The sequence below is a fragment of the Callorhinus ursinus genome, unplaced genomic scaffold (genome assembly GCF_003265705.2).
Source record: "Callorhinus ursinus isolate GAN/ISIS: 27379988/994484 unplaced genomic scaffold, GSC_fseal_2.0 scaffold61, whole genome shotgun sequence".
NCBI classification, from domain to species: domain Eukaryota; kingdom Metazoa; phylum Chordata; class Mammalia; order Carnivora; family Otariidae; genus Callorhinus; species Callorhinus ursinus.
The window spans coordinates 1,643,677-1,671,612 of NW_027397123.1; the positions used below are offsets into that span (position 1 = coordinate 1,643,677).

General features: G+C 48.6%; 1 protein-coding gene across 2 annotated transcripts; it reads right to left on the reverse strand.

The window, feature by feature from the left end:
• Positions 1 to 1,551: 1,551 nt before the first annotated feature.
• On the reverse strand, positions 1,552 to 27,936 carry SPINT2 (serine peptidase inhibitor, Kunitz type 2). Of its 2 annotated transcripts, XM_025854343.2 has the most exons (7): positions 27,425 to 27,926; positions 8,670 to 8,840; positions 6,260 to 6,319; positions 4,927 to 4,980; positions 3,999 to 4,160; positions 3,610 to 3,648; positions 1,552 to 2,227 (listed from the first exon to the last, which is right to left on the reverse strand). In XM_025854343.2, the coding sequence occupies exons 1-7, from the start codon at positions 27,528 to 27,530 to the stop codon at positions 2,061 to 2,063; spliced, it is 759 nt and encodes a 252-aa protein (XP_025710128.1). In that variant the 5' UTR covers positions 27,531 to 27,926; the 3' UTR covers positions 1,552 to 2,060. The 2 variants fall into 2 exon arrangements, with proteins under 2 accessions (XP_025710128.1, XP_025710129.1); XM_025854344.2 differs by lacking the exons at positions 4,927 to 4,980; positions 6,260 to 6,319 and having other exon boundaries at positions 27,425 to 27,936.

Sequence of the window (27,936 nt, forward strand, 5' to 3'; positions counted from 1 at the left end):
GCGGGGAGCCTGCTTCTCCCTCTGCCTCTCTCTCTCTCTCTCTCTCTCTGACTCTCATGAATAAATAAAACATTTAAAAAAAATAAAAAAATAAAAATAAAATCCACTTTTTATCTTTCACATGACTAAGTTATGGAGAGACAAGTCTTGCTTGAGTAGGTGGAGAAAGGCCCCCTGCTCAGCCAGAGGCATCACTGGGCTCAAGGTCCCCTGTAGAGAGCTTGAGGGTGGCTCATGGAGTGGCAGGCTGGGTGCAGAGGAGAGCTGCCAGCTACTGAGGAGGAATAAGGAAACAAACAGGTAGGCAGAGGTGGACACCAGCCCCCTGAAGGAGGCCCCCTTACTGAGCACTTCCCTTGGGTGATCTATGATCTCACATAACCCTCACACCCACCCAGAGTACAGGTGAGGAAATTGGAGGTTCAAAGGAGTTGAGTGACCAGCTCACTGCTGCACACCTGGAATGGTGGGTGGAGTCTCTTCCCAATGCCTCCCCAGGCTCTCCCAGAGCTGGGTCCCTATCTATCTGGGATACGGCAGGCAGGTTTCATTTTCTCCCCATCATCTCTGAGGCTAGACTGCCAGGCTGCCTAGAAGGCTTGGCAGGGCCAGGGCCAGAATCCCCAAGCAACATCTCCACAAATGAGGAAGGCTACAAAGAAGGACATGAGTATTTGCCCAACTTGCCTCTGGAATAGATTTCTAAGCCCTATGGGGTGCAAGTCTCTCCCCCAGTGCACAGAGTGTGACCTTTTTGGCCTGAGGGGATTTCTAAGAAAGTTGAAGGGAAGGAGGCCTTGCCCAGCTTCCTGAGTCACCTGTGCAAGTGGAGGCCCCAGGCCGCCTGCCTGACCCCATGGGTTCCCTCAAAGCTGCTCCATGTTCATGATTACGTGTGTGGACAAGGAGGAAGAAAGGAAGAGCCGCCAGAGTCTAGAGGCAAGAAGGGAACACCCACAGGTAGGCAGCAGAATTGGGGCCAAGCCTGGAGGCCGAATTCAGCCAGATGGTACCCTGTCCCCGTTTCACTGCTGAAGCACATAGAGACCCGAGAAAGATTGCAGAGCCTCGGGGAAAGATGAAAATCATGGATGCGAAGTGATTTTGGTCAAAGCCACTCCAGTCTCAGGAAGGTCTTGGTCTTCCCTTGGACAGGATGCATCCTCACTCCAATCCTCCTGTGCCCTCAAAGGCAGTGTTTCACGGTGTGGAGTAGTCTATACTGGGTCATTATTTAAAAAACAACAACAAAAACAAAACAAAGAAAAACAAAAACCAATTGAGTGGGGTATGTCTAGAATTTTTCAAAAGTGACATAGAAGAAGGAAATGCCAGAGATTACCACAGGTGGTAAGGCTAAGTGTTGTCTGTTGAAATTTTACGGGCACCCAGTTGAAATGTAAGATGTATTTCATTTAAAAAGATTTGAAAGATGAAATTTTTTTAAGGAGTCCATTTCTAGAATGGGACATCTCACGTAGTGTTGTTCTGTGTTAATTTTGGTAGAGTTTAAATCAGCAATCCCATAAAGAAAGCAAGCACTTGCTGAAATTTATTTTTAAAGGGAAGGCCATTTTTATTAAACTTGTACATTTTCTTCTCTTCCTTTCAGAATCCTAATAAAAAAAGACTTGTTTCTGCTTACTAAAAAAACAAAACAAAAAAAAACCACACAGAACAAAGGAAGCTATTAAGACATGACTTTTGTGATGGGAAAGGACACTACAGGATTCAACGTAAATCAAGAAAACTAAGACCTGGGGCAAAGAACTAAACTGAAGAGCAGCTGACTCTGATCTGGGGCCAGACCGCTCACGGTGTGAGGCAGAGCCCTCCTCCGAGAGGGTTCCCAACACGAACCCAAGCGGGAGAGCGGGACGCAGCCCTCTCACCTTCTGGAGTAACAAACAGACCCGAAGCCCTAATGATTGCACAAATACAAACCAATCACTCTATTTTAAAAAGCACACACACATGCTCCACTGGTCTCCCCTCCCATCCCAGGTGCTCGTCATCCGCAGGGAAGCCTGAGGAAGGGCGGCCTCTGGCTCGCAGGGCCTTCACAGGACGTAGGTGTTCTTCACCAGGTGCTCCTTGTCATCCCCAGAGCTCCAGACGGTGCTGAGCGTGCGCTCCTGGCTCCTCCGGGCCACCCGGATCAGGCAGACCACAGAGGCGCCCAGCAAGACGATCAGGACCATCACGAAGAGCCCCACCAGGACCACCACTGGGGAGGAGAGAAAGGCTTCAGAACCGGAAGGACGAGGAGGAGCAGAGCCAGCGCAGGGCCACACAGGGCTCACACGGGACTCGTGCAGGTGGGCTCAGGGTGAGGACCAGCAGCCCTTGTGCCAGGCCTCCGCCGACCCCAGCCTGGGAGGGTCTGGAGAACGGGCACCGCCCGCCTGGGAGGTCAGCAAGGAGTCTACAGTCCCGAGAAGCAGATTCCTGAGAAAAGGAGGCGTTGTGCTATGTGCACCCACTGGCTCTCTCTGTTCTTTCTGAACAAAAAGATCCCATTTCCACCTGTATTTCCACCTCTCAGGGGCAACCGGTGCAGGAGTCCCAAGCCACCAAATGGGTACCAGGATGTAAAAAGCACACACCTCTGGCTCGTGTGTAAACATGAAACCCCAAGGTTGTGTGTTCACACAGCACACTGACCAGCCAGAGAAGGAGGTGGCCGGCAGTGGCCGGGGCGGCTGCCTGCGGAATGAGGTTAGGGCAGAGGCAAGGGTGTGTTCGGAGCGGCGCTGGGAGGGGACCGTCGTGCTCCTCACTGCCCGGGGGGGAAACCACACCGCGGCTGCCCCACCGCTGTCTCCTCGGTCAGCCAAGACGCTCTCCTCAGGCGGGGCTCCAGCTAAAGAAGGTGGCCTCCCACGGCAGCTGCCTGGCTCCCTCTCCCCATGTGGCTACAGGATGGACAGGGGCAGCCCCCTCTCCACCCGCAACCCTCCACACCCGGGCCGCGTTCTGCCCCTTGCCGGGCAACCCAGATTCTGGCTTCGCTCCTCTAAACCACAGCAGACACGCAGGCCAGGTCTGGGCTCCTGAACAGGAAAACAAGTGGAAAGAGGAGGCCAAACCAGTGTGGCCGGTCCTTTGTGCAAACACGATCATCCATGACTCAGGCTCGGAATCAGAAACAAAAGTGAGAGGAGGCCCGGGGTCTTGTCAGACCAGCCTGCTTCGGGACAACAGCACGGGCCCTGCCTCGCTCGGCCCACACACAGCAAGGGCTCTCCAACTTCCTGTCACCCGTGACCAACTCAGCACACCCCACAGCAGCAAAGTTCCCTCCAAATCTGGAGCCAGTCTCAGGCCTGTGTGCAGCAGACCCCACAAGCCTAACAGCACAACTTGTCCTCCAGTCACCCCAGGGCGCCCGGGTGAAGACTGCCTGCCTCCAGCCCCATTATACTGCCTGGCGGGACAAACCTCCAGCATTATGTTCCAAGCTGTCTGACCATTCTCGTGCCGAAACAGGACTTTCAACCCAAAAGATGTTTACGGTGAAGGATTATGTGTCAGAGAACCACATGAGCCTGCAAAAACACTGCAGAGCTTAAGTCAGGGAAGGCAGGTGGAGGGCCAGAGGCCTCTTACCTTTAGTGCCACGGGGCAGGACAGGATACAACTGCTTGCCTGGAAAGGAACACACAACCCTAAGGTCAGCTCACAGTCCTCCTGCCCTCCAGAGCTGCCACCAACTAGGTGCTCACAGAGGCTCTTTCCGAGGGACTTCTTCCAGCTCTTTTGAGGGTTCTGAGGCCTTGACACCCTGGTTCGGAACCTAGGACACGTCTGTGCAACAGCTGGGCCTAAAGCCTCCCTTTGGGGAGGGAGCCAGAGAATGGTAGCGTCCAAATGACAGCATCGCCAAGGTCTTCCTTTTAGGGATGGGGAAATGGACCCATCCCACGGTCCTCACAAGAGGCCTCACCCACACATCCACCCAACATTGTTTCTTGCATTTAGGAATCAGGTGGGCTCACCAAAGCAGCGGTGCATGCACTCCTCCTTAGAGAGATAGCTGTTTTTATTGCCCCGGCACCCTCCGTAGATGAAGTTGTCACAAGAGTTCGTCTCCACATCGAAGTACCAGCGTGGCAAGGATGAGTGGCAAGGCCCAGTGACTGCTTTGGCAGTGCAATATTCTGGGAACGACACAACCCAAGGAGGACAAATTAGCAGGGCTCAGCTGTGAAGTGGAGCTGGAATATTCCTGAGCAGTCGCACCGCCGCCAGCCAACAGACACAACTCTCCGCTAGAGGGGCCTATAAATACAGACGTGGCCAGTCGGGCCCACTGGACACTCCTCCATGTTTTGGGGTATCTTTCTCTTTACAGCCAGACCCCACTGGTAAGGAGATCACTCCATGTCAGGCACTGTTCTAGGCACTTCATGCGTACTGACTTGGTCTCTAAGAGATCTGTCATGGGCCCCTCGTTTCATCCTCAGGAGGCAGAGCCACCCAGCCAGGGAGAGGTAGGAGCCAGCACACCACACGGCCTCCCGCCGGGAAGCTTCCCCACCCCCGGCTGTGCCACACGTGCTTCCCGCAGCCCTGGGGCATGCCTGTGAGTTCCACCACCTGCGGAAGGTCGGGAAGCTCTGCGCTACACTACTTCCTTAGTGGAAATACTCAAGTGTGTCTCAGTTCCCAACTAAGGAAAACATGTTTTTCCCATACATAAATTTTTTTTAAGATTTTATTTACTTGACAGAGAGTTAGTGAGAGCAGGAACACAAACAGGGGGAGTAGGAGAGGGAGAAGCAGGCTTCCTGCTGAGCAGGGAGCCCGATGTAGGGCTCGATCCCAGGACCCTTGGACCATGACCTGAGCCGGAGGCAGACGCTTAACAACTGAGCCACCCAGGCACCCCCCACCCCATACATAAATATTTTCAAAAACTTATACCTTCGTAGTCGAAAATATCACCAGAGAGGTCATCAGAATCCTGCCTTCTGGAAACTAAAACAGAAACATCCAAGTCAGGGAGGCTAGGATGGACACAGTATGCACAGCCTGGCTGGAGCTGAGACTAACAGGGCCCACTGAGGGAGCAAGGACCCGCCGGCAACTAGGAGTGGAGTCCCCTCCATGGGTAGGCTTGTCGCCCCCCAGTCCTCACGGGCTCTATCACACACTGGAACGCATGCTGGATGGGGAGGCCTGCCTGTCACCTCAGGGATCCCTAAGGAAACTCATCCCAGCCACAATTTCGGGGGTGCTGAGGAAGACGGTCTTGTTCATTCCTTGACATAGTGAAACGGCCCCTCACCCTCCTGGAGAGATTTTCTTCTAAAACAGAGATACCATGCCTGTGCCTGAGGATGCTAGATGACCTTGGAGGCCAGCTTGGGAATGAAGAGTGAACCTAGGCAAAGCAATGGTCAGGACAGTTGCAGGATTTCTGGTCTAGCAAAACTGGAAAGTGACTCTAACGAGCCAGCCAACCACTGAACTAATGAAACGCTCGCTCTCACGTGAGCACTGATGTCAGAACCAGAGGACCGAAGCCAAGGCTGCAGTCAGTGCAGAGCCACTGGCCAATTGGGGGGCTGTGCTCAAATGGGACGGGGGCAGAGTCCCTCCCTCCACAGCAGGTCTTGCCCAACAGAGCCCACTGCCTGGGAACTGGCCTTCAAGAAAGCTGGGCTGGACTTGCCAGTGCATCTGGACCACTCACCCCAGGCTCCTGATGCATGCAGAGTCCTTTAAGCATAAAGGAGGAAGGGGGCAGCTGCTGTCAGCACTACAAAGCAAGCTGACACAAGGCTCGAGATCAAGGACTGCAGTGGGAATGCAGGCGGGGGTGGCAGAAGACAGAGGACTCGGCACAGGGAGGGGGACGGCAAGGACAACCGAGGACAAAGGAGACAGAAGACGCAAGGAGAGGTGGGGTGGGCCAGTGAGACAGCACAGCAGGCAGAGGCCAGCCCAGGGACAGGGAAGGGGCCTGTGCTGCGGGCCACAGCAGCATCCACAATCCCTTGTCCCCCAGGAGGAAGCGGAGGCGAGCCTGGAAGCACGGCAGCACCCCTTGGCCCTCTCGGCCGCTGGACATGAACTCCCCGGTGTAAGGATGCCAGCTAGCAACCGGAAGCTGGCAGCCCAGGCAGAGCCCCGGCTCGTCGATTCGGAGTAACAGACCAGGAGGTGGGAGCCCTTATACGACTCCCAAATCACACATGTCCTTCTCGTGGTCCGGATGGCCCTCACTCCATCCTCGGTGGTTTTAAGAACCTACCACTTGGGACAGAGGAATCTGCTCCATTCCTGCTGGTGGCCAGATCATCAATGGTGTTCTCTACGAGGGGACAGACGACACGGTGAGAAAGCGCACCTCAAGAATGCCCCATAACACACAGCGAGCAGAGTCCCCAAGCAGCCACGGTCCCACGTGCCTCTCACGGTGACTCCCATTTCTCCTTTTGTGGTGGGCCCTTCGATGTACGTGTCAGACCACAAGCCTGCTGGAACTTGGAAATAAGGAACCAAGACTGCCCCTGTGGATTAAACTTTAAGATCCCTCACTGGTAATTAGATCAAGGATGTCTGAAATGACTTTAAAAAAACAGAATGGCTTCCAAGGCCAAATAATCTGTTTAACTGTATTAACTCACCCCATGAATTTAAAAAGGTATGCAGCAGTCCGAACATACTCGATGCCGCCGAGCTGTGGGGACTGGGCACCTGTGCAGCTAGGTATAGTTTACCTCACACACGCACACAGAGTGACGGCGTGGGGCAGAGAGGCCTGCTGGTTAGGGAAGTACGAGGAAGGAAGCACCGGCAGGGTCTAGGAAGGACAGGAGTTGGGCCCCCCCTGCCTCCCCGCTGGTCCCAGCAGAGCTGGGGCAGAGGCACGGGGCCGGCATCACCGGATGCCATCAAACATCCATATCACAAACCAGCGCGCCTTGTTCTGCGCCTCTCCACAGCAAGCGATCTTCTGGGAGTCCGGCGGAGAGGCTCGCCTACACGGACTAAAGCTACAGCAGGCTCTGAGACTGGAGTGTCTGGTCCCCTGGGGAGTTCTGGTTCTCATTATAAATGAATAAACTGACATTCTCATTCTCATTTGGCTTCCCACCGAGGATGCCTGCTTGGGAGAGAATATGCTGGCGGAAGGCTCCAGCGGCGAGCTGCTCTGGCAGTGTTAGCTCTCCTCCCAGACTCGGGAGAGACGCTGCAACGAGACTCAGTGGAGTCACACTCAGCTGCCAACAAACAAGCTTTCTGGGCCCTCAGACTCTGGACCACCTGTAGGGAGACAGCTGTCTGCCTTCTCCCAGCAAAACTCAAGAACCCATGACCCTTTGTAGCAACATCCTGTCTGAATGCCCACTGTTCACTGCTTGTGTTCTTAAAATTTCAACCGTTTTCCTGAAAAATAAGGAGAAACTCAAACAGGCAGGCACATTTCCTACAGCTGACTCTTAATGGAGAAAGGACAGAAAAGGTAGCAAAAAATGTTTCCCTTTAATTCCTGCTCCCATGCCGGATCATAGCGGACAACAAAAAAAGTACAATAAATGGTATTTTCCTCAGTCACCATCTGGTAAGGTTGCCAGTTGCCCCCCAAAAGGTAAGGGACTTGCCTGTATGATCCCAAAATAATACCTGGCCACCTCAGCTTTCCAAACGCTTATCGAATGTCTTCTGGGCAGCACAACACAAAGATCATCAGAATGTTCCTCGAGGTGCTCTGTCAGTGTGGGCTTGTGTGCTCAAGCACTGTTTGGAAGCTCTGGCCACACCAAGGCCACTGTTGTTTCCCCCTCTTCACGTACAACTTTAATAAGATACCTGATTTCTGAATGCAGAAGTCAAAGCCAAGGGAGATTACAGCCAGTGCATGAGGAGACATAAAACCCAACGAGGATGCAGGGGTTGTCTCTGGACGGGGGAATCCCAGGACCCCGGGATCATGACCTGAGCCGAAAGCAGACGCTTAACCAACTGAGCCACCCAGGCGCCCCAAGTATGTTGCAGTTTTAATTTGACTCATACCTTGGCTGGCTGGGTGAGCTCCTCAAGTCATTTGTCCCAGAGGTAAAAATAACCCCAATGCCCAGGGAGCAGGGAGGGCAGCCTGTCTGGGTGGCCTGGAGGACTCTCCTCTGCTAGGCCTGGCAGGGCACTGGCGCTCAGCAGTGAGAGAAAGGAATCGAGGAGAAGAGGCAGTCATGTCCCCCTCCCCCAGCTCCAGCCTGTGGCCTGCTCCCCTTTCTGGGAAGAGGAGGTAGAGGACTGCTGTGAAACCACTGTGTGGGTGACCTTCAAACTGCGCCTGTTTCTTCTGCTTTTTAAAAACATCCCCCAGGGGCGCCTGGGTGGCTCAGTCATTAAGCATCTGCCTTCGGCTCAGGTCATGATCCCAGGGTCCTGGGATCCAGCCCGGCATCGGGCTCCCTGCTCTGCAGGAGGCCTGCTTCTCCCTCTCCCACTCCCACTGCTTGTGTTCCCTCTCTCACTGTGTCTCTCTCTGTCAAATAAAATCTTAAAAAAATAAAATAAAAATAATTAAAAATAAAAAAAAATAAAAACATCCCCCAGGTTCAGCCGTGAAGAATGCGCATAATGCAAAAGGCATCACATCCCAGTTAATAAACTGTCTCTAGGTTATACCATTTCCCCAGGGACCAATGTCTTACCTGTGACACCAGCACATTTCTCAAGACACTCCTCCTTGGTCATGTAGTTATTTTTATTCCCTTCACAGCCGCCATACACAAACTGCTGGCAGGATCCATCAGTGACATTGTACCACCATCTAGGGAAGGAGGCCCGGCATCTTCCCACTATCTTCGGGACTCGACAGAAGTCTAAAATATAAAGCAGAGACCAGTTGGCTTGGCAGGACAATCCTGCCAACAGAGAAGACACACAGACCTATCAGAGGAGGCCCACAGTTTTCCTGAGCCCCAAGATCCAGCACAGCTTCTCTGTGAGCCATTTCTAAAGTGCTGCCACCAGGCTTAGTGATTTCTTCCTTGTTTAGGAAAGAAACACATCATCTAACAGAGATACCCACCCACCCAACTTAACTATATTTCAGTTGCATATTGATTCTGTCCCTGCCCTCATTTATTAAAGACGTACACCATTCAGTGTAGAAATATGGCTTTCAAAGGCAAAACACACAGCTGACTCGAGGGGAAACCTCGCACTGAAGGATGTGTCTTAACCTTCCTTATCCACTGTTTGACCAGGTCAACCACTTCACACCCAAATTTCCACAAGAGCCTCAAAAAGAAGCTCCTAACTCTAGTCTTCCCACCTCCCAAGGCAGCTGAGGGCACTCCTCTGCTCCAGTACTTGTAAGGGCCACATCTGAGCATTCCAAGAGGGGCCTGGGTTTCAAGGTACCCCCAAATGTGACCCTCCTCTAGTACAAGGGAAACAAACAAAATGTTATGAAATACCAGCCAGCTACATTTGCCTCCCAAAGGCCTAGAGAGCTGCCGTCTCTTAAGAAGGTAGAGATAAGCAAGTGCTGGAGGTATCACCTGCACCAAAATAAAGACTTTCTCCTGGAGGAATCAGGAGGATGGAAAGCAAGCTGAAAAGAGAATGACCTGACAATGTGATTCCACGTCTGCCCAGTAGCACCCTATCATCTTCCTGGGATTCTGAGTCCACATCACCTCCTTTACCTTCCCTGGCCTCCACCCATCTCTTGTCTTCTGGCATAAGCTCCAATCTGAGCAGGGTGCTCAATAAACATCGCAAATAAAAGTACTCCAGGGCCCAACACTTGGTTATATGCTGTCATTTACTCCTGATTATTTTCATGTTTGTTAGGTTTACTTCACTAACTAGGGGACAGCTTTCAAAAGCAGAGGGCAAGACCTCGTTTCTCCCAATATATGTCACAATAATGGGCATGAAACCAAATGTTCCACAAAACATTGATCTATGGACAAAAAGGCTTGTAGTACTGAGCAAAACCTCAAGGTGCTCTCATACACACCGATAAATCACAGGTAACTAGTGCAGCAGAAAAAGCATATTCTTTTTTTTAAGATTTTATTTATTTATTTTAGAGAGAGAGCACGAGAAGGAAGAGGATCAGAGGGAGAAGCAGACCCCCCCGCTGAGCAGGGAGCCCGAAGCGGAACTCGATCCCAGGACTCCAGGATCATGACCTGAGCCGAAGGCAGTCGCTTAACCAACTGAGCCACCCAGGCGCCCAGAAAAAGCATATTCTGAAGTAAGAAATTTTCTGTTAATTTGAAAGCAACCATCCTTTAATCACCAATTAAAAAGTACCTTACCTGGATACTTCATATGAAAAGAATCATTTAATATGTCCAGAAAAGGCAAATCAAGAGAGACAGGAAGTAGATTACTGCCTGCCTGGTCCTGGGGGGGAAAGGGGGGGTTGGGGGATGGTAAGGACTGCAAATGGGCACAGGGATTTTTGGGGATGATGGAAATATTCTAAAATTAGATTGTGGGATGGTTGTACAACTCTGTAAATGTACTAAAAATCACTGGATTGTATGATTTTATGGTATGTAAATACTTTAAGCAGTTTAAGAAAAAACAGGGGCACCTCCTGTCACATTAATCAGAATCAGCTGGGTGTGCACCTGTTGCAGATACTTTTGACAACGTGCCAAAGGTCACAAAACATATACAATCAACAAGGCCCAAGACACCAAAGGAAAAGAGTTCTCTGGTGTATGATTTGCTCAATGGCGGCTGTCAAATGTCTGAGGCAGCACTGCCATTAACAAGACAAGATGGAGAAGAGCCTCACAGGAACCACGTATGACCCACAAGTGAAGACGACCTCAAGGCGGGGAGGACCCAACTGCTGCAGAGGTGAACAGCCTATCCAGTGCCCTGCCAATCACTCGGACTGCTTGGTGTCCTTGCTTCCTGAGCAGTTTCAGGGACAGTCTTTCAGACAAAAAATCCGAGAGAGGAACTGCACCCTTTAAATGGGTGAACTGTATCACAGGTGAACTGCATCTCAAAACAGAGAGAGAATGCCGAACAAAGCTCGAAGCAGCTAAGGTGGGAACCTCCAGACACCACAGCAGAGAATGCGACGGGCTGACCACCTACCTCGTTAAGGGTGGAGATGTGGTAGCTTCTCCTGAGCAAGGGTGCTGGATACACGTTCGGTACAGGTGAAGAAGGGGCTGAGAGTATATAATGGAGAGAAAACCCTATCCGGGGCTGGAGAGCAGCTAGCTTAGTGAAGTCACACTGCCCAGAATCTGGCCCTCATCCCTGTCAGCTCAGACACTCGCGGTGCCCTGGCTGATGAGACGCAGGGATGTGGGCGCTTGCTGGCAGAGGGCACAGGAGGATGCTGAGAAACACCAGCCAAGCGTGTTGATGTACACATCAATCAACACACCACCTCAGAAAGCAGGCCGAAACGAGCAGGTCCCCTGGAGTCAGAATAAGGAAGTCTGCTGCAAGATTCCCGTGGACATCCTGCTCCGTCGGGATCTACCAGGCAGCCCAGAGGCGCAGAGCACGCAACTCAGGACACACCTCGGTCAAGACACCGCAGTCAAGGTGTGCCTCTGGGATACCTCCTTCCCTGACTGCCACCACTGCCTGATGCCGCTTCCTGACTGGCACGTGATGGTGTAGATGTGACGGTGTCTTCGCAACAAATCCTGAGGCCGGGGGGCCGCTATGTCCCAGAGAGCGGCTCTCGTCTGCTCCTAATGATGACACACTGACTTCACAGTGTAAGTTTCAGAAAACAGCCTTATTTTGAGGTTCCCTGGGTGGGGTAGGAGGGGGTGGGGAACCTTCACTTTTGTCGCAGGGGAATTTAGAAATTTTTTTTTTTTAAGTAGGCTCCACACCCAATGTGGGGCCCAACATGGGGCTTGAACTCACGACCCTGAGATCAAGACCTGAGCTGAGATCAAGAGTCAGATGCTTACCTGACTGAGCCAGTCAGGCGCCCCTAGAAATGTCTCTTTATTAAGAGAAAACTTGGACTAAAACCATAGTATGTCTGTAAAGACAGAATGCTAACAGTTGCTGAAGCTGAGTGATGGTCCATGTGGGCTCACACAACTGTGTGTATATTTGAAAATTTCTGTAATAAAGACAGAAAAAAAACTCACCTGTTTTTTTTTTTACACAAATTTGATTAGAGTAAAAGTAAGAGCTCCAAGTAGCAGAATAATTGCCTGAAGCTAGGTTCCATCAAGGTGAAATTTAACCATGTGTAAGAGTCCTTTCTGCAAGTCTGGAAACTCCCTGTCAAATGGAGAAAATTCTCACTTTGCCCCATGCTTTTACTAACTAAATTGCTTTTAAGCCTCTATGAGAGAAATTGTTACTGTCTAGGCTTAAGAAGTGAACTCAAGGGGCGCCTGGGTGGCTCAGTCGTTAAGCATCTGCCTTCGGCTCAGGTCATGATCCCAGGGTCCTGAGATCGAGCCCAACATCGGGCTCCCTGCTCAGCGGGAAGCCTGCTTCTCCCTCTCCCACTCCCCCGGCTTCTGTTCCCTCTCGCTGTCTCTCTCTGTCAAATAAATAAATAAAATCTTAAAAAAAAAGAAGTGAACTCATGAAAAAGCATCAGTGCACTCTCACTGTTCTCCACGTGGCTGGTACAAAACGCCAGAAATACTTCAGGATGTTAACATGGCTTCCATGACTTATCACCTTCTTTAAAGGGCTTTTTTTTTTTCATTAAAGCACTGTACTGGGGCGCCTGGGTGGCTCAGTTGGTTAAGTGACTGCCTTCGGCTCAGGTCATGATCCTGGAGTCCCGGGATCGAGTCCCGCATCAGGTTCCCTGCTCAGCGGGGAGCCTGCTTCTCCCTCTAACCCTCCCCCCTCAGGTACTGTCTCTCTCTCATTCTCACTCTCTCAAATAAGTAAATCTTAAAAAAAAAAAAAAAGCACTGTACTTTAGGAGATCCAGATTAAAATAAAAATGAACCAAAATGGGGGCGCCTGGCTGGCGCAGTTGGTAGAACATGTGACTCTTGATCTCAGGGTTGTGAGGTCAAGCCTCAAGTTTGGTGCAGAGATTACTTAAAAATACAATCTGAAGAGGGGCGCCTGGGTGGCTCAGTCGTTAAGCGTCTGCCTTCAGCTTGGGTCATGATCCCAGGGTCTTGGGATGGAGCCCCGCATCGGGCTCCCTGCTCCGCGGGAAGCCTGCTTCTCCCTCTCCCACTCCCCCTGCTTGTGTTCCCTCTTCGCTGTCTGTCAAATAAATAAATAAAATCTTAAAAAAAAAGAGAAGAACCAAAATGCTGAGCATTACTTATTTCTTGAAACCCCTCATGCTACCTTCACTAAAGCATTATGCTAGGTACATTATGTGCACTATTTCTAACAGTCACAATAAAACTGCAGAGCAGGTAGTAACACGCTCACTTTACAAATGAGGACACCGAGGCTAAGCTAACCAGAAGCAGAGCTCAATCTGAATTCACATTGGTCCGGTGAGAGCTGGGCATTAACATAACTACCCCTCCCTCAGACAAACAGAAAGAAAAAGCCACACAACACGCAGTGGGAAAAACATGAAACCGAAGATGCCTAAAAGCCAAAACATTCCTCAGGGTCCTTAACACAATCCGAGGGCTCAACAGGCCAGGCCCTTTGCTGGGCCTGTTTACAGTCACACTCAATGACAGGGTCACGGACAGCACCACACCAACTGGCCAAGGCTGAGGGGAACTTGGTAGGACCAATTTTCAGGAAGTTATTCCTTAATAAATCATTCTATTATATTAAGAGATGATAAAACGATATATTGGTCTTAGAACAGCATTGGAAAACAATCATGAGAAATACGTCTCTAGGGGCGCCTGGGTGGCTCAGTTGTTAAGCGTCTGCCTTCCGCTCGGGTCATGATCCCAGGGTCCTGGGATGGAGCCGCAGAGCCCAATGTTGGGCTCCTGCCTGTTTCTCCCTCTCCCACTCCCCCTGCTTGTGTTCCCTCTCTCGCTGTGTCTCTGTCAAATACATAAATAAAATCTTAAAAAAAAAAAAAGAAAACTATGTGTCTAGTCCTATTTGTATGCTCACAAATGCTAGTGCAAAATGAAATACATCCTGTAAGTTTTCAATGCAGAGGAAAAACGGAGAAAAGCTGAGGAGCACCAAATCTAGAAATACTCACTTCAGAGTATGTAAAAATGGAATTTCTGTCTTTAGGAAACCCTAACGTTCTCTTGGAAAAGCATCAGAAATGGTTAAAAATCATGTATTGTCTGAAATATGAACCTAAATTACAAAACCCCAGCAGGCATTTTGAACATTAGCTATTATAAAATTGCCAAACAGCCTGGTCTTCGTCATGGAAAACAGGTTCCTCCGGTTCTAAAGTCATCAGAACTTCAACCAAGACAACAAGCCAAAGGCTCAGACACCTTCACTCCATGTGCAATCAGCTGGAATAACCTGCTGTCACCTGCTAACAAGAACATCACAGTAATTTTAGGCTTCCAGGCACTGCCAATCTAATTTAACTCTACAGGCTTAAGAAGACGGTATCTAATCATTCTCCAAAAAGGCACTATTGCAGTTGCCTACTCTAAAAAAAAATTTTTTTTTTAAGATTTTCTTATTTATTTGACAGACAGAGACACAGCGAGAGAGGGAACAGAAGCAGGGGGAGCGGGAGAGGGAGAAGCAGGCTTCCCGCGGAACAGGGAGCCCGATGCGGGGCTCGATCCCAGGATCCTGGGATCATGACCTGAGCCGAAGGCAGACACTTAACAACTGAGCCACTCAGGCACCCCAAAATTAAGATATTTTAATAAAGTATTTCAAACATTCTGAAAAGTACAGAAAATACTGTAACACAAGTCTATCTACTTCTCAGCTTTACCAAATTCCAACCCTTTGTATACCCCTTACTTCAATCCTACCTGCTCTCTCCCTTGAATCAACAACCACCCTGAACTTGTTCTTTTGTTGTTGTTTTTTTTAAAGATTTTATTTATTTATCTGAGACAGAGAGTGAGAGAGAACACGAGCGGGAGCTGAGGGGGACAGAGGTAAAAGGAGAAGCAGACTCCCCACCGAACAGGGAGCCCAACGTGAGACTTGATCCCAGGACCCCGGGAACACGACCTGAGCAGAAGGCAGATGCTTAACCGACTGAGCCACCCAGAAGCCCCTTATTTTTTTTATGACCCTTCAGAGTAAGTTTACTTCTAAAACAAGTGAAAAGAACTTTCCTAGGAGTCTAGCCCTTGATACACTTTTTACTCCCCTGGGTGCTACACACTGAAGAAACCTGACATCTCACCTCACTGGCTGCCTAATACAAGCAAGCCTGGGACCATCTCAGCAACCTGAAGACACTCATGAAGTGGTCCTCTCCCTCGCACCCATCTGTTTTTCTAGAGCAAAGCTCAGTAAACTTTTATGGTGGGCCAAACACTGAACACGGGCAGTACTTGCTCTGCACCATAGTGTGGAAAGCAACAGGAAAATTTCTGTCTTCCAAGTCCTTTAAATTTGTCAAAACATTAAAAACTGTGGGTTTTAAATATATAGAATGAAAAATAGTAACATTAGTATTTACTTAGTACAATCTGGCTAAAATATTAGAGATTTGAGAATTAAGGTGTTCAAATTTGCCTTAAGACAAACATGTAAATGAATGAGGATGGCTGTCATTCCAGTCAAACCTTACTTACGAACACTAAAACTTTATTTTGTGTAATTCTTACATGTCTTGAAATATTCTTGAATATTCTTGACTTTTTCAAACACTACAAAACGTAAAAACCATACTTAGCTCGCAGGCCATACGCAGGCAGCAACCATGAACTACAGTTTAGTCTCTTCTTTAGAGTGTTTATAAAAACACCCTGTTCAGATTTTCCACCCCTTTCACTATAGCACTCAGCCAGTCTTGTATGTGCAGTCACAAGCTATCAAATAGTCTCCCAGCGTTCACATTTCTTATAACACTGACCACGCATTCCTCGGGTTTATCCTTTGCCAAGGACTCTGTAGCACACCCTTCCATCACTAAAAACAGCACTTCTCTTTCCATGAAAGCAACTCAGAATTCTAAGGACAATGGCCACAGAGAAATTCTGTTGTAATAATCCTCAGACATTTGAAAATCTTATCTATACACACACAAAAAAGAGTACAATTCACTCCTCCGTATCAAAAAGCAAAGAAAGCAATGAAGAGTCTTGTAATCCAAGTGTTTTAAAGAATGGGGGCAACAACTACCACACCCACAAAGGGCTTGGTGCTCGCAGACCTGTACAGCTGAAAATTCAACGTCAAGACATCTTGTTTGTGCTGGTTAAGTAACTTATGAGACATACACACAACAGAATACTCAGCGCTGTTCCAAACAGGCCAAGGTGTGTGCGCCGGTATTGAAAATGTCTAAAACTAAGAAGGGGAAAAGCAGAATGGTTTACATATTGTAATTCCTTTCTAAACTTTTAATTTAGACGCGTGTATAAATATACGTTTAAGGAAAGGGCCTGAAGGAGGGGTACAGGCTTTTCCCCAGGTTTTCTTTTCCATTTGTATCTTTCAGTACAATGTGAGTGTTCTAATCTTCTGAATGCATTACTTTTGTTTTTTAAGGGTCAGCAGTGGTTTTATCAGGACAGTGGATTATGGTCCCTTCTGTTTAAAATTTTCAGTTAAAAAACTTAAAACTCGGGGCGCCTGGGTGGCTCAGTCGTTGAGCGTCTACCTTCGGCTCAGGTCATGATCCCAGGGTCCTGGGATAGAGCCCCGCATAGGGCTCCCTGCTCTGCGGGAAGAGTGCTTCTCCCTCTCCCACTCCCCTTGCTTGTGTTCCTGCTCTTGCTATCTCTCTCTGTCAAATAAATAAAATCTTACAAAAAAAAAACAAACTTAAAACTATAGGATAAATAAAATTGAACGTGCTAAATTTCTTAGTATCTTGATCAGTACTAAGCAACAAGTGTTTGAATAGCTATTATATGTAAATAGGGTCACCATACAGTATACCCTCTGGATCAAGACATTTTTCAGAACGAAAGGGGGTGTTCTTAGTAGTTGCTCTGTGACATATGGTGGCATAAATTGGAACCCTCCAAGGTAAACTAGGGTGAGCAGCCATCCTACATAGAAGGCACTGACTGGGGATGTGGTCTTTTGCCCTCCAGGGATTTCCAAGTAGAATAAGACTCATTGGGCAGAAAAACAAAACAAAACAAATCACACATGGTAAAGTATTTCAATCACATCTGAAATTCAAAGAGCTTGTAAGCCAATATAAGGTACAAAGGAAATGACCAAAGGCTCTAGTGTAGGGGTGTGACACTTATGGAACAGGCATTTGGCAAAAGCATGTAAGACAGATCCTCATTCTGGTAAAAGATCTCTGTTTGCAGGAGTCCCTGGCTGCCTCTTACGAGCCCGCTGTCTTACCTAGATGAGGCAGTCCTAACCTTCCTGTGCCTATCTCCTCACTCGTAACATGGGAACAACAGGACATGCAACAAACGCATACTAACCTAACAATAAAGCCGGAAAACATATAAACCCCATATTCTTTAATTCAGCAAGCCACATATTCACTGATTTAGGCCTGGCTGCTTAAAAAAAAAAAAATGCAGATTTTAGAGGCTTGGAGTATGTAAACCGGAAGCTTGGGAGGCTCAGGAAGATAAGGCAAAACTCTGATTATGGATTCCACCTATCTCTGACATAGTAAGGGATAGATACTTGGTCACTGCCCCCACCTCCCTGTGGTTTCTTAAGTGCTAGGGGCACCTTTGTTCTAATAATTGGTTTTTGACCCGGGTTCCTGACACAAGAGCTAAGAGCCTGGGAATCTCTGGAGTGATAATGAAATGACTGGTGGCTGGGGGGGGCCCCTAGAGAGCTTCAGGATGGGGGCTGGTTGCCAGAAAGACAAGGGAAAGACTGATGGGTTGTTAACTTTCGCCCCACCCCCATCCTCCAGGAAGAGGTGGGGGATGGGAGTTTGAATTAATAATCAATCATGCCTACATGCTGAAGCTTCCTGAAAAACCCTAACCAAAGGGGTTAGAAGAGATGGGTTGGTGAACACATCATGTACCAGGAGGCTGGCTCACCCCAAACACCACAAGGACAGAAGCTTCTGTGCTGGGGACCCTCCCAGACTTCCCTCCATGTCTTCATCTGGCTGTTCATCTATATCCTTTATAATACACTGGTAAATGTATCTGAGTTCTGTGAGCCATTTTAGCAAATTATTAAACCTGAGGGTGTTGTGGGAACCTTTGATTTATAGCAGGTAGGTTGGAAGTACAGGTGACAACCTGGGACTTTCAACTGAAGGTGTGGGAGGAGCAGGTTGTGGGACTGAGCTAGTAACCTGTAGGGTCTGTGCTAACTCCACAGTGTCAGTGTCAGAACTGAGTTAAATGGGTGTCCACTGAGAACTGGAGAATTGCTTGATGTGGAAAAGCCCATTCATCTGGTGTCAGAAATATTCCGTAGTAAACAGTTTTCTCTTTAAAATCTAATTAGTTTAGGGGCGCCTGGGTAGCTCAGTTGTTAAGCATCTGCCTTCGGCTCAGGTCATGATCCCAGGGTCTTGGGATCGAGCCCCGCATTGGGCTCCCTGCTCCATGGGAAGCCTGCTTCTCCTTCTCCCACTCCCCCTGCTTGTGTTCCCTCTCTCGCCGTCTCTGTCAAATAAATAAATAAAATCTTTACCAAAATAAACAAAATCTTAAAAAAAAAATCTAGTTAGTTTAGCGGTAAAAGCTGAGACTGTTAGCAAGAGAACTATCTTTAGGACATTAGAACTCAGCCCAAGTTTAAGTGAGGGGGTCTCTGTGTGATTTATACATGATCTAAGTGTTTTCTGGCAAGTTTGTTAGCAAAAAGTCCCCTTCTGTGACGTCTAGATTTATGTTGCCTGCTTTGGAATGCACTATTTATTAATCTTGAGGCTGTCCTGACAATGGCTTATCTGGGAAAGGGCACTTGAATTCACTGTTGAGTAATAAAGCAAGGAGATTCATCAGCTTTTCCTCCATAGTCCCTAAAGAGATAAATTCTGGGGGCATGCACAGATGCGTTGTTTTTTTTTTAAGATTTTCTTTATTTGTCAGAGAGTGAGAGAGAACGCACAAGCCAGGGGGTGCGGCAGGCAGAGGGAGGCAGGCTCCCCGCTGAGCAAGGAGCCCAACAGCAGGACTCGATCCCAGGACCCTGAGATCATGACCTGAGCTGAAGGCAGACGCTTAACCGACTGAGCCACCCAGGCATCTCAGATGTGTTTCTTAAAAACAACTCAAATGGGAGGGATTTCTTTGACACACAGACAAGTGACGTTAAGAGTGTTGTGAAGATTAAGGGAGTTTTGTATTCCATTATAAGCCCTTAAAACAGGGCCACCTGGGTGGCTCAGTCTGTTAAGCGTCTGCCTTCAGATCAGGTCATGATCGCAGGGTCCTGGGATCAGGTCCCACATTGGGCTCCCTGCTCAGCTGAGTCTGTTTCTCCCTTTCTCTCTCCCTCTGCCTCTCCCCCCTGCTCATGCTCTCTCTCTCTCAAATAAATAAATAAGAAAAAAATTAAAAAAAGAAAAAAGCCCTTAAAACATTTAGCACAAAGCTTTGAATAAATAGTAGATAACATATTTTGATGAGGCCAGACTAATAAAGGGACAGTGGGAATGAAGGTAAAAAAAGGGATGACACAGTTCACTAGAAAGTCCGACTGAATATGGTAGCTGACAGGACACAGGGGATATGGAAAACCACAAATACAACCTCAAGTCAGAGTTGATCAAACCAACTCAACCATCACTCCTCCCTTTGTTTTTCTGCTGTGTGACCATTTACCGTGCCTCAAGTGACACCACTCCTTATCTTCACCCAGAGTAGGACAATGGCAAACTATCACATAGATCAAAGTCCTGCAGCCCCACATTATCCTGGATTAAGTGTTCAGAGCCTGGGGAAAATAAGAAAAAATATGCCCTGGTTACCCATTTGTACCTTCCGTATCTCTTCACCGAAGAATGAGAATCTTTAAAAGTTCTGTGTAACTGAAGAGGTACTGAGTATCAGGGAGGTACTCATGGCTGTTTTAATTCCACTGTGCCAAATTCCAGAGTTGACATTTATTTTACGATCAGTTTTATTTCAAAATGGTCTAGAAATTCACCTATTTTGGTTAGCTGAGTAGGTTCTACATACTTGAGTGCTTCTGATTTCAGTAAAGAAAGCTACTGACTACCCATCTCCTCTAGGTTTGGGTGCCTGGAAGTTGTCATTATTAGGATAAATAATTCAAAAACTTTAAAATAACCCTTAGGTATTTATGAGGAAAGAACATTTACAATGACAAATCCAACTTAAATTATAAGACTCATAATATCTTGTTTTAGATATAAAACCTTGGCATTTTAGATATAAAATATTTAGATATAAAAGTTTACATTTTAGAAACCATCAGCACAATGCAAACTACCACTCCTACCCACTGTCACCTCATATTCATCACTCAAACAAGACTATAAATTCTACCCTTACCGAAATCTATAACTAGAATCACAGTAGCCCATCTGAATAACCTGTAAGGACAGTTTCAATGTCCTTCATGGGACTGCCTGTTAATTCAAGGGATTCTTAACCTTTTCTGAATCATGGACCATTTTCACAAATTGATGAAAGCTAACGAACCCTCTCCCTCAGACAGTGTTTCTCGAACTTTTTTTCATTATCATCCCCCTAAGGAACCTTTTTAGACATGTTTTTTCGATTACATACCATTAAATTTCAATACCACACACATACTGTATATCTATTTATAAGGAGTGGCCCTTTGAAAGGTCACAAACTATGATAAAATTTTTCACCCACTTAAGAGCATGTCCTAGACTCTAAATGACAGACCCAGGGACACATATAAAATATGACATGAACTCGTGATATATGAACTCAAGGACTTTAGAAGCCATGGACCCAGGACCCTGTTGGGTGAGATGCATCTCAAACACTAGCATGTAAAACAACAGCTAAATTTTTTGCCCTTTCTAAAATGGATTTCCAATCATGAAAAATGTACATCAAATAATTTAAAACTAAACTCTAAAGTTACTGGGCCTCAGCACCCATGTTCCAGCATCCCTTTTCAGTTTTCAAAAAAAAGATCTTATAGGAAGCGCCTGGGTGGATCAGACGGTTAAGCGGCTGCCTTAGGCTCAGGTCATGAAACCGGGGTCCTGGAATCAAGCCCCATGTCGGGCTCCCTGCTCAGTGGAGAGTCTGCTTCTCCCTCTGCCTGCCTCTCTGCCTACTTGTGCTCTCTGTCAAATAAATAAATAAAAATCTTTAAAAAAAAAAAAAGATCTCGTCAGAAACAATACATGAAATGACATTTGTGACCAGGACTGCATAAAGACACCCATAATCCACATGCTAATGCTTCTAGGGTCACTGTGAAAAATGCGTCAGTCATATGACCAGTGGGCCACCAAGGCTTCCTGGGGTCCATGAAATCATTTCAGTGTGACCCCTTCAGGGTTCTCTCCCCTCTCACATGAATCTCAGGCTACCTCATCACTTACTTGGCCTCAGCACATGGCAGAGGCTTGGACGCCTGGCCAACTACCTCAAGACAAGCATGAGAGTTGCAAATGACTCTGGGGATAGGAAAAATGAGAAGTGCGCGGAGACCTGGGTGAAAGGGAAATCTGCTTTCTCTATCATGGCTGAGCTCTCAAATGCTGACCAGGGTAAAGGAATGTTTCAGCAGACCTGAAGGTGAGGCCCTCAATGTTCTTTAGGGACTGTCACCACTTGAGCTTCAAAGGCCATGTTTTCAGTACTAGCACACCAAATACATACTCATTGCTCATTTTATTACTGTACTGTCTTCATTACAAGGTAGCTGCCATGCATTCGGAGGTCACTGGTTTTGTTCAATGCTGTTTCCTGGGCCTAAAACTGTACCTGGCACGGGGTAGGTGTCCAATAAATATGTGTTGAACAGGGGCGCGTGGGTGGCTCAGTCGGGTAAGCATCTGCCTTCGGCTCAGGTCACGATTCCACGGTCCTGGGATTGAGCCCCACGTGGGGCTCCCTGCTCAGCGAGGAGCCTGCTTCTCCCTCTCTCTCTGCCTGCCATTCCCCCGCCTGTGCTCACTATCAAATAAATAAAATCTTTCAAGGGACGCCTGCGTGGCTCAGTCGGTTAAGCATCTGCCTTCAGCTCAGGTCATGATCCCAGGGTCCTGGGATTGAGTCCCATATCAGGCTCCTTGCTCAGTGGGGAGCCTGCTTCTCCCTCTGCCTGGCTCTCTCACTCCCTCATTCTCTGACCAAAAAAAAAACACCACACAAAAAAACTTAAAAAAAATGTGTTGAATAAATATTTCAGAGTATCCTGGAACAAATTGCTTTAACTGCAAGCAAAACAAGTGCCTCTTCTGTGAAGGCAGGAATACCAGAAGATGCTTAGGCACGCCTGGGTGGCTCAGTCAGTTGAGCGCCAGACTCTTGGTTTCAGCTCAGGTCATGATCTGATGGGTAATGGGATGAGCCTTGCAGCATCAGGGCTCCATGCTCAGAGTCGGCTTGAAGATTCTCTCCCTCCGCCCCTCCCTGCCACTTCTGAGGGTGCCCTCGCTCCCTCTCAAATAAATAAATAAATCTTAAAAAAAAAAAATACTAGAAGATGCTACTTTGGAGAACCCTCAGCTGATCACCAACACCAACTGCACTTTAGCTCTTTGTCATATCTCTGACCGCTCAGTTTACAACCATCCATGGGGGTGAAAAGATAGGAGTGGTGACTAAGAATATGCTTATTGGAGAAGTGCTGGGAAGTTTGTCCTTTAAGTCAAGGTGCTGGAGAAACTGTAATTAACCCAAGAGGTTAATGGAAACTGAAGATCACTTGAAAGTGCAGTAGAGGCTCTCAAATGAAGGCTGCTACATTTTTCTCCAGTGGAAAGTCCCAAGAACAATCAACAAAAGACCATGAGCCCAGTACCCATTAATGCCAAGCTTTGATGCCCAAGGTCAGGCGTAAAGTTATTGGCAGCAGGAACTACACTTAAACTTCCCAAAGGAATTTTTAAGGTTTTATTCTGAAAAGGAATACACAATTGACCTTTCTCTTGATGCTTTTCTTAATAACATTTTCTTTTTTCTAGCTTACTTTAAGAATACAGTATTTAATACATGTAACAGAAAATATGTGTTAATTGACTGTTTATGTCATTGGTAAGGCTTCCAGTCAACAGCAGGCTATCAGTAGGTTAAGTTTTCGGGGAATCAAAAGTTACATGTGGATTTTCAACTGCACAGAGATGCCCCTAACCCCTGTGTTATTCAAGGGCCAACTGTATTATCTGCCCTTGAATTGAGTGAAAAATTACGTATTTTGGGCCACTCCAAATAACAGGACTTGTCACCAGGGGAAGATTAAAACACACACACACACACACACACACACACACATTTGTGGCCACCTGATAAAGGCTTTTCCCTCCCTAACAGCAATGATACACACGCCCCATACTATACAATTTATAAGGAGCTGTTATGTTTTCTCTACCTCCATTTACTAAATGGAGCATATTCTTAAGATGGGGGGGGTCACAACTCAAATGCTTAGAGATACGGTGGGTGGGCCAAGTACATAAAGACTGAGGGAAGGCGCCTGGGTGGCTCAGTTGTTAAGCGTCTGCCTTCGGCTCAGGTCATGATCCCAGGGTCCTGGGATCCAGCACGGCATTGGGCTCCCTGCTCGGCAGGAAGCCTGCTTCTCCCTCTCCCACGCCCCCTGCTTCTGTTCCCTCTCTCACTGTGTCTCTCTGTCAAATAAATAAATAAAATCTTAAAAAAAAAAAAAAAGACAGGGAGAGTAGTACATGTCCTTTCCAAAACGAGCACTATGGGTGCTATGCAGGAACACTGACCTGGTGCCAATGATCTTCACATTTTTCAGGCAGAGCCCCAGCCAAATTTTTCCATAAAAAAAATTCCCAATTCTAGAAACTACAACTCACATAAAGCCTGTTTGAGGCCTCTTGGGAACAGCCAGTTTATGATCTCTGTGCGCTTTCCATGGCAGACTGGCACTCTCCCTGAATGCTAGAAACACCCAGAGCAGCATCAGCTTTCCCCCCACCTCCATCAGCAGGGGTCCGGATTCAGGACACCCTTTGTCCAGACTCCAGTGTCTGCTATACCCCAAACCCCTTCCTGTCTGCCCTCCAACACCCAGTGCCTGCCCAACATTGTCAGCCTTGAAACCACATGGCACTCCTATCACTTGCTTATCACCTCATCAGCCCCAGACTCCTGAATTACCCCCCTCATCCCCATACATCCTATTTTGTTCCCATCTCTCTGTCCCCTAACTTCCGGGACTTGGGAACTCAGCAACTACCTTAAGCAAAATCTCTCATTTCCTCAATTTCGTCTTGGAACATTCTCATCACTTTCTTACTCTAACCAGACCCTGCTTTCCCCTGAGGACATGCCCAAGAGGGGAGGTCTCCTTGCTCCTGGTGCTGCTTCTACACCATTCACCCTCTGCCCTCTCAAAACTCCAGCTATTAATCTCATCATCAAAGTAGACTGTACCCCACCTTGTGCATCATCCATTAGCCCAGATCACTACTCCTCATTTCGTGACTTTAGCTCCTGGCTGCCTCTCATCATTCTCAGTGATTTCCGTATCCAGGTGGGTGACACTCAGACCACCCTGGCCTCTTGGTTCCTAGACCTCTTCTCCAGTGATCCTGTCCTCTCCTCAGCCTCGCCCCACCACGGTTATGCCTAGACCTTGTCTCAATAAACACAACTTCTTGGAACCTCTGCTCCAAGCGTCTCACTCACTGCCCATTGTATCCTGTCTTTCTAGTTCATTCCCTCCAAAACCTCAACTCCAACAATCCACTGACCCTACCACCTTTCCTCTACCCCTCAGCCCCCTCATGTCTTCACACAGATCAAGTTCCTTGACCAACTATTACGATCGTCCCCTCACACACATTCACGACACACTTCCCCACCTCACCACACTCATCAAAGCAGTCAGAAGGGGGGAAAAAAATCAAAACTACTTCCGGCCTCAAATTAAACTACTGAAAGCCTTCAAACAAACAGAACTTCAGATAAGCAAGGTCATTAGTTCACCCAACCGGACAGGAGTACTTCTGAAAGGTCAGGAGGTCCAGCCAGCTGCAGCAGCCAGAAAGGCCACTAGGAAAAGAAAAGGCCTCTGAAGCCAGACTTGACTTTGTCAATTACGATTGTGTGACCTTAGGCAAGACCTGTCTAACTTCACCACCCCACCAGGTTGTTTCAAGGATTAAACACATGGGAGCTCAGAGCAAGCAGTAGAGGTTAACCCTAAACTCAGTTTTGTTTTGTTTTTTAAGATCTTATTTATTTCACAGAGAAAGAGACAGCGAGAGAGGGAACACAAGCAGGGGGAGTGGGAGAGAGAGAAGCAGGCTTCCCGCCGAGCAGGGAGCCCGATGCGGGGCTCGATCCCAGGACCAGAAGCGAAGGCAGAAGCTTAACGACTGAGCCACTCAGGCGCCCCCTAAACTCAGTTTTGATAAAGTCCCAGGGCAGGTAACTGGAGGGTACATCCTAACATAATTACATCAGTGAAAAAAGTCCAGAAGGGCTGTCAAATTCTAGTCCAGACTGCAAGAAAGTTCAACACCTGCATTTTTTTTTAATGAGTTCTGTTTTATTTTTCTAGATTTATTTATTTGACAGAGAGAGAGAGCGAGCACAAGTAGGCAGAGCAGCAAGGAGGGGCAGAGGGAGAAGCAGGCTCTCTGATGAGCAGGGAGCCCCATGCGGGGATCCATCCCAGAACCCTGGGATCAGGACCTGAGCCAAAGGGAGACGCTTAACCGACTGAGCCACCCAGGTGCCCAACACTTGCATTCTTGATTCCTTGACCTACAGAGCTGATTCTCTCCCCAATGACCCTGGATATCCCCATTAGCTCGATTTCTCCTCTCTGCCCCTGGCGTGGGGAAATTAACAGCCTTCAGAAGCCACCACAGGTGATGACTTGGTGTACACACACCCTGCTTTCTCTTTCCACCCAAAATGCTGGCCTAGGAAGCCACCTGGCTCCTGCCTACTTCTCCCACCTCACCTCCTCCTCCAATTCTCTCCCCACCCCCACTTCTATTCCAGCTAGGATGGTTCTTGTCTTTTCCTTGAATACCACCAGGCTTGCGCCAACCTCGAGGACTCTGTACTCCATTACCTCCAACTGGACTCTCATCTACTAGGTCTTTGTGTTAAGGCTCAAGACGTCACCCTCCTCAGAGAGACCTCCCCTGACGACCTGAGCTAAAGCAGGCCCATCATCTAAAATCACGTTGTTTGTGTACTTCACCTTGTTCATTTACTTCTTAGTAATTTAATACTGCAGTGACTGCTCTTTATCTAAATGTTTACTCATTGTCTCTGTCTCTCCCACTAGAATATAAGCTCTTTAAGTGCAGGGACCTGGCTTGTCTGAGTCACAACTCAGTGTTATCACCGATGCCAGCATCATCCCTGACACATCTGGGGCTCAGTAAGTTTTGCTTGAATCAATGAATTCTTCTTTGAAAAGGTTTTTTCCAAAGCCTGGCTGTGCTTGTCTGAAGCAGCTGAGGTTATGACAACACTTGTTCAAAAAGACCTTCCCAGACCAAACTTCCAGAGAATGTAGAAATTTAAATTGGGCCTTATTCTCCACCAACCTGTTAAGGGCCAGTTCCACGAACCCAACCCCAGCTTCTCAATGCCAATACTCTTCTTACACCAAGGGGTCCCCCCTCTTGCACCTTGGCAAAGTTTCTCCCCTCCAACACTTTTGTTCTTCTCCTTCCTTTGGATATCACTGAGAAACACCTTTCTTTTTGGAGGCGCTCTACTGCAACCGAACCAGCTAAGATTTCTCGGGAGGCTGTGGTCCAATAAATCTAAAGAGGTGGGCGTGGGGGCTTCTTCCCAGAGGCTAAAATTGCCATTACGTCACCTAATCCAACCCCCACCCTCTCAGGCCTGGCCTCCCAGGGATCTCCTGGGCAGCTGAACTTCCCTCTGCCAGGAGGAGGCTGGTCTTCTGCTGGGCCTCTCACCCCCTTCCTGCCACAGGAAGGGCCAATGCCACTCCTTCTTGGTCAACAGTCCTAAGTCTCCTCCCTCACCCGCAAGAAACTTTCCCAACCCTGGCTCCGCCGCCCGTCCTCACTCGCAGGGGCTCCCAAGCCTCATCCCCAGGCTCAATCTCCCAGAGCCCGCCCCACCACACCCCCTGAGCTTCACCAGGTCGCCCCCAATTCCCTCTCCCGCCGATTCGCCCCGTTCAGACCTTGCCCAAGGCCCCTCGCACCCCAACTTAGCCCCCGGACCCTAATGTCCCGCCCTCGGCCTTCCACTCCTCCCGGGAGACCCGCCCCGGCCCTCACCGTGGACGCCACGTTCTCCCTCGGCCGCCTCAGCCCGGAAGAGGAGCAGCGAGACCAGCAGCGCGAGGAGCGCCCCGCACCGCCTCGGCCCACACCGCTGCGCCATGACCGTCTCCACCCGGTAGCGCAGGCGAAGCCTCGAGCAGCCGGCCGTTAGGGTCTCGCGATCAGGTGCGGGAAGACCCTTGCCGCGCACGCGCGCTGGAGAGCCTCGTGTTCAGGTGCGGGCGCTCCCAGAGGGTGTGCGAGGTGCTGCGCCGGCGCTCCTGCCGAAGTCCCCGGGAAGACCCCCACTCGTCGGACCTTCTGTGTGCGGACACTCTGCCTCCTACGCCCACGATGTTTCTGTCCGCCCCTCACTCGCCCCTTGCCCCCGGCGACACTCAGCGACTCTCCCACGGCTCAGAACCCCACCACACTTCCAAACACTGAGTGGGCGCTAGAGCCAATGGCGGCCGCCTCCGAGCGGCTATCGAAGGTGGCTGGTCAGGGAGGGGGGCGGGGCGCACCTG

Excerpts from the sequence above, each read along its gene's own strand:
- SPINT2 (XM_025854343.2), bottom strand. The coding sequence starts at position 27,530 with ATGGCGCAGCGGTGTGGGCCGAGGCGGTGCGGGGCGCTCCTCGCGCTG. Across the intron at positions 4,161-4,926 it reads TGATATTTTCGACTACGAAG|AATATTGCACTGCCAAAGCA; the intron begins GTATAAGTTTTT and ends TGTCGTTCCCAG. Across the intron at positions 2,228-3,609 it reads CCTGCCCCGTGGCACTAAAG|TGGTGGTCCTGGTGGGGCTC; the intron begins GTAAGAGGCCTC and ends TCTCCTCCCCAG.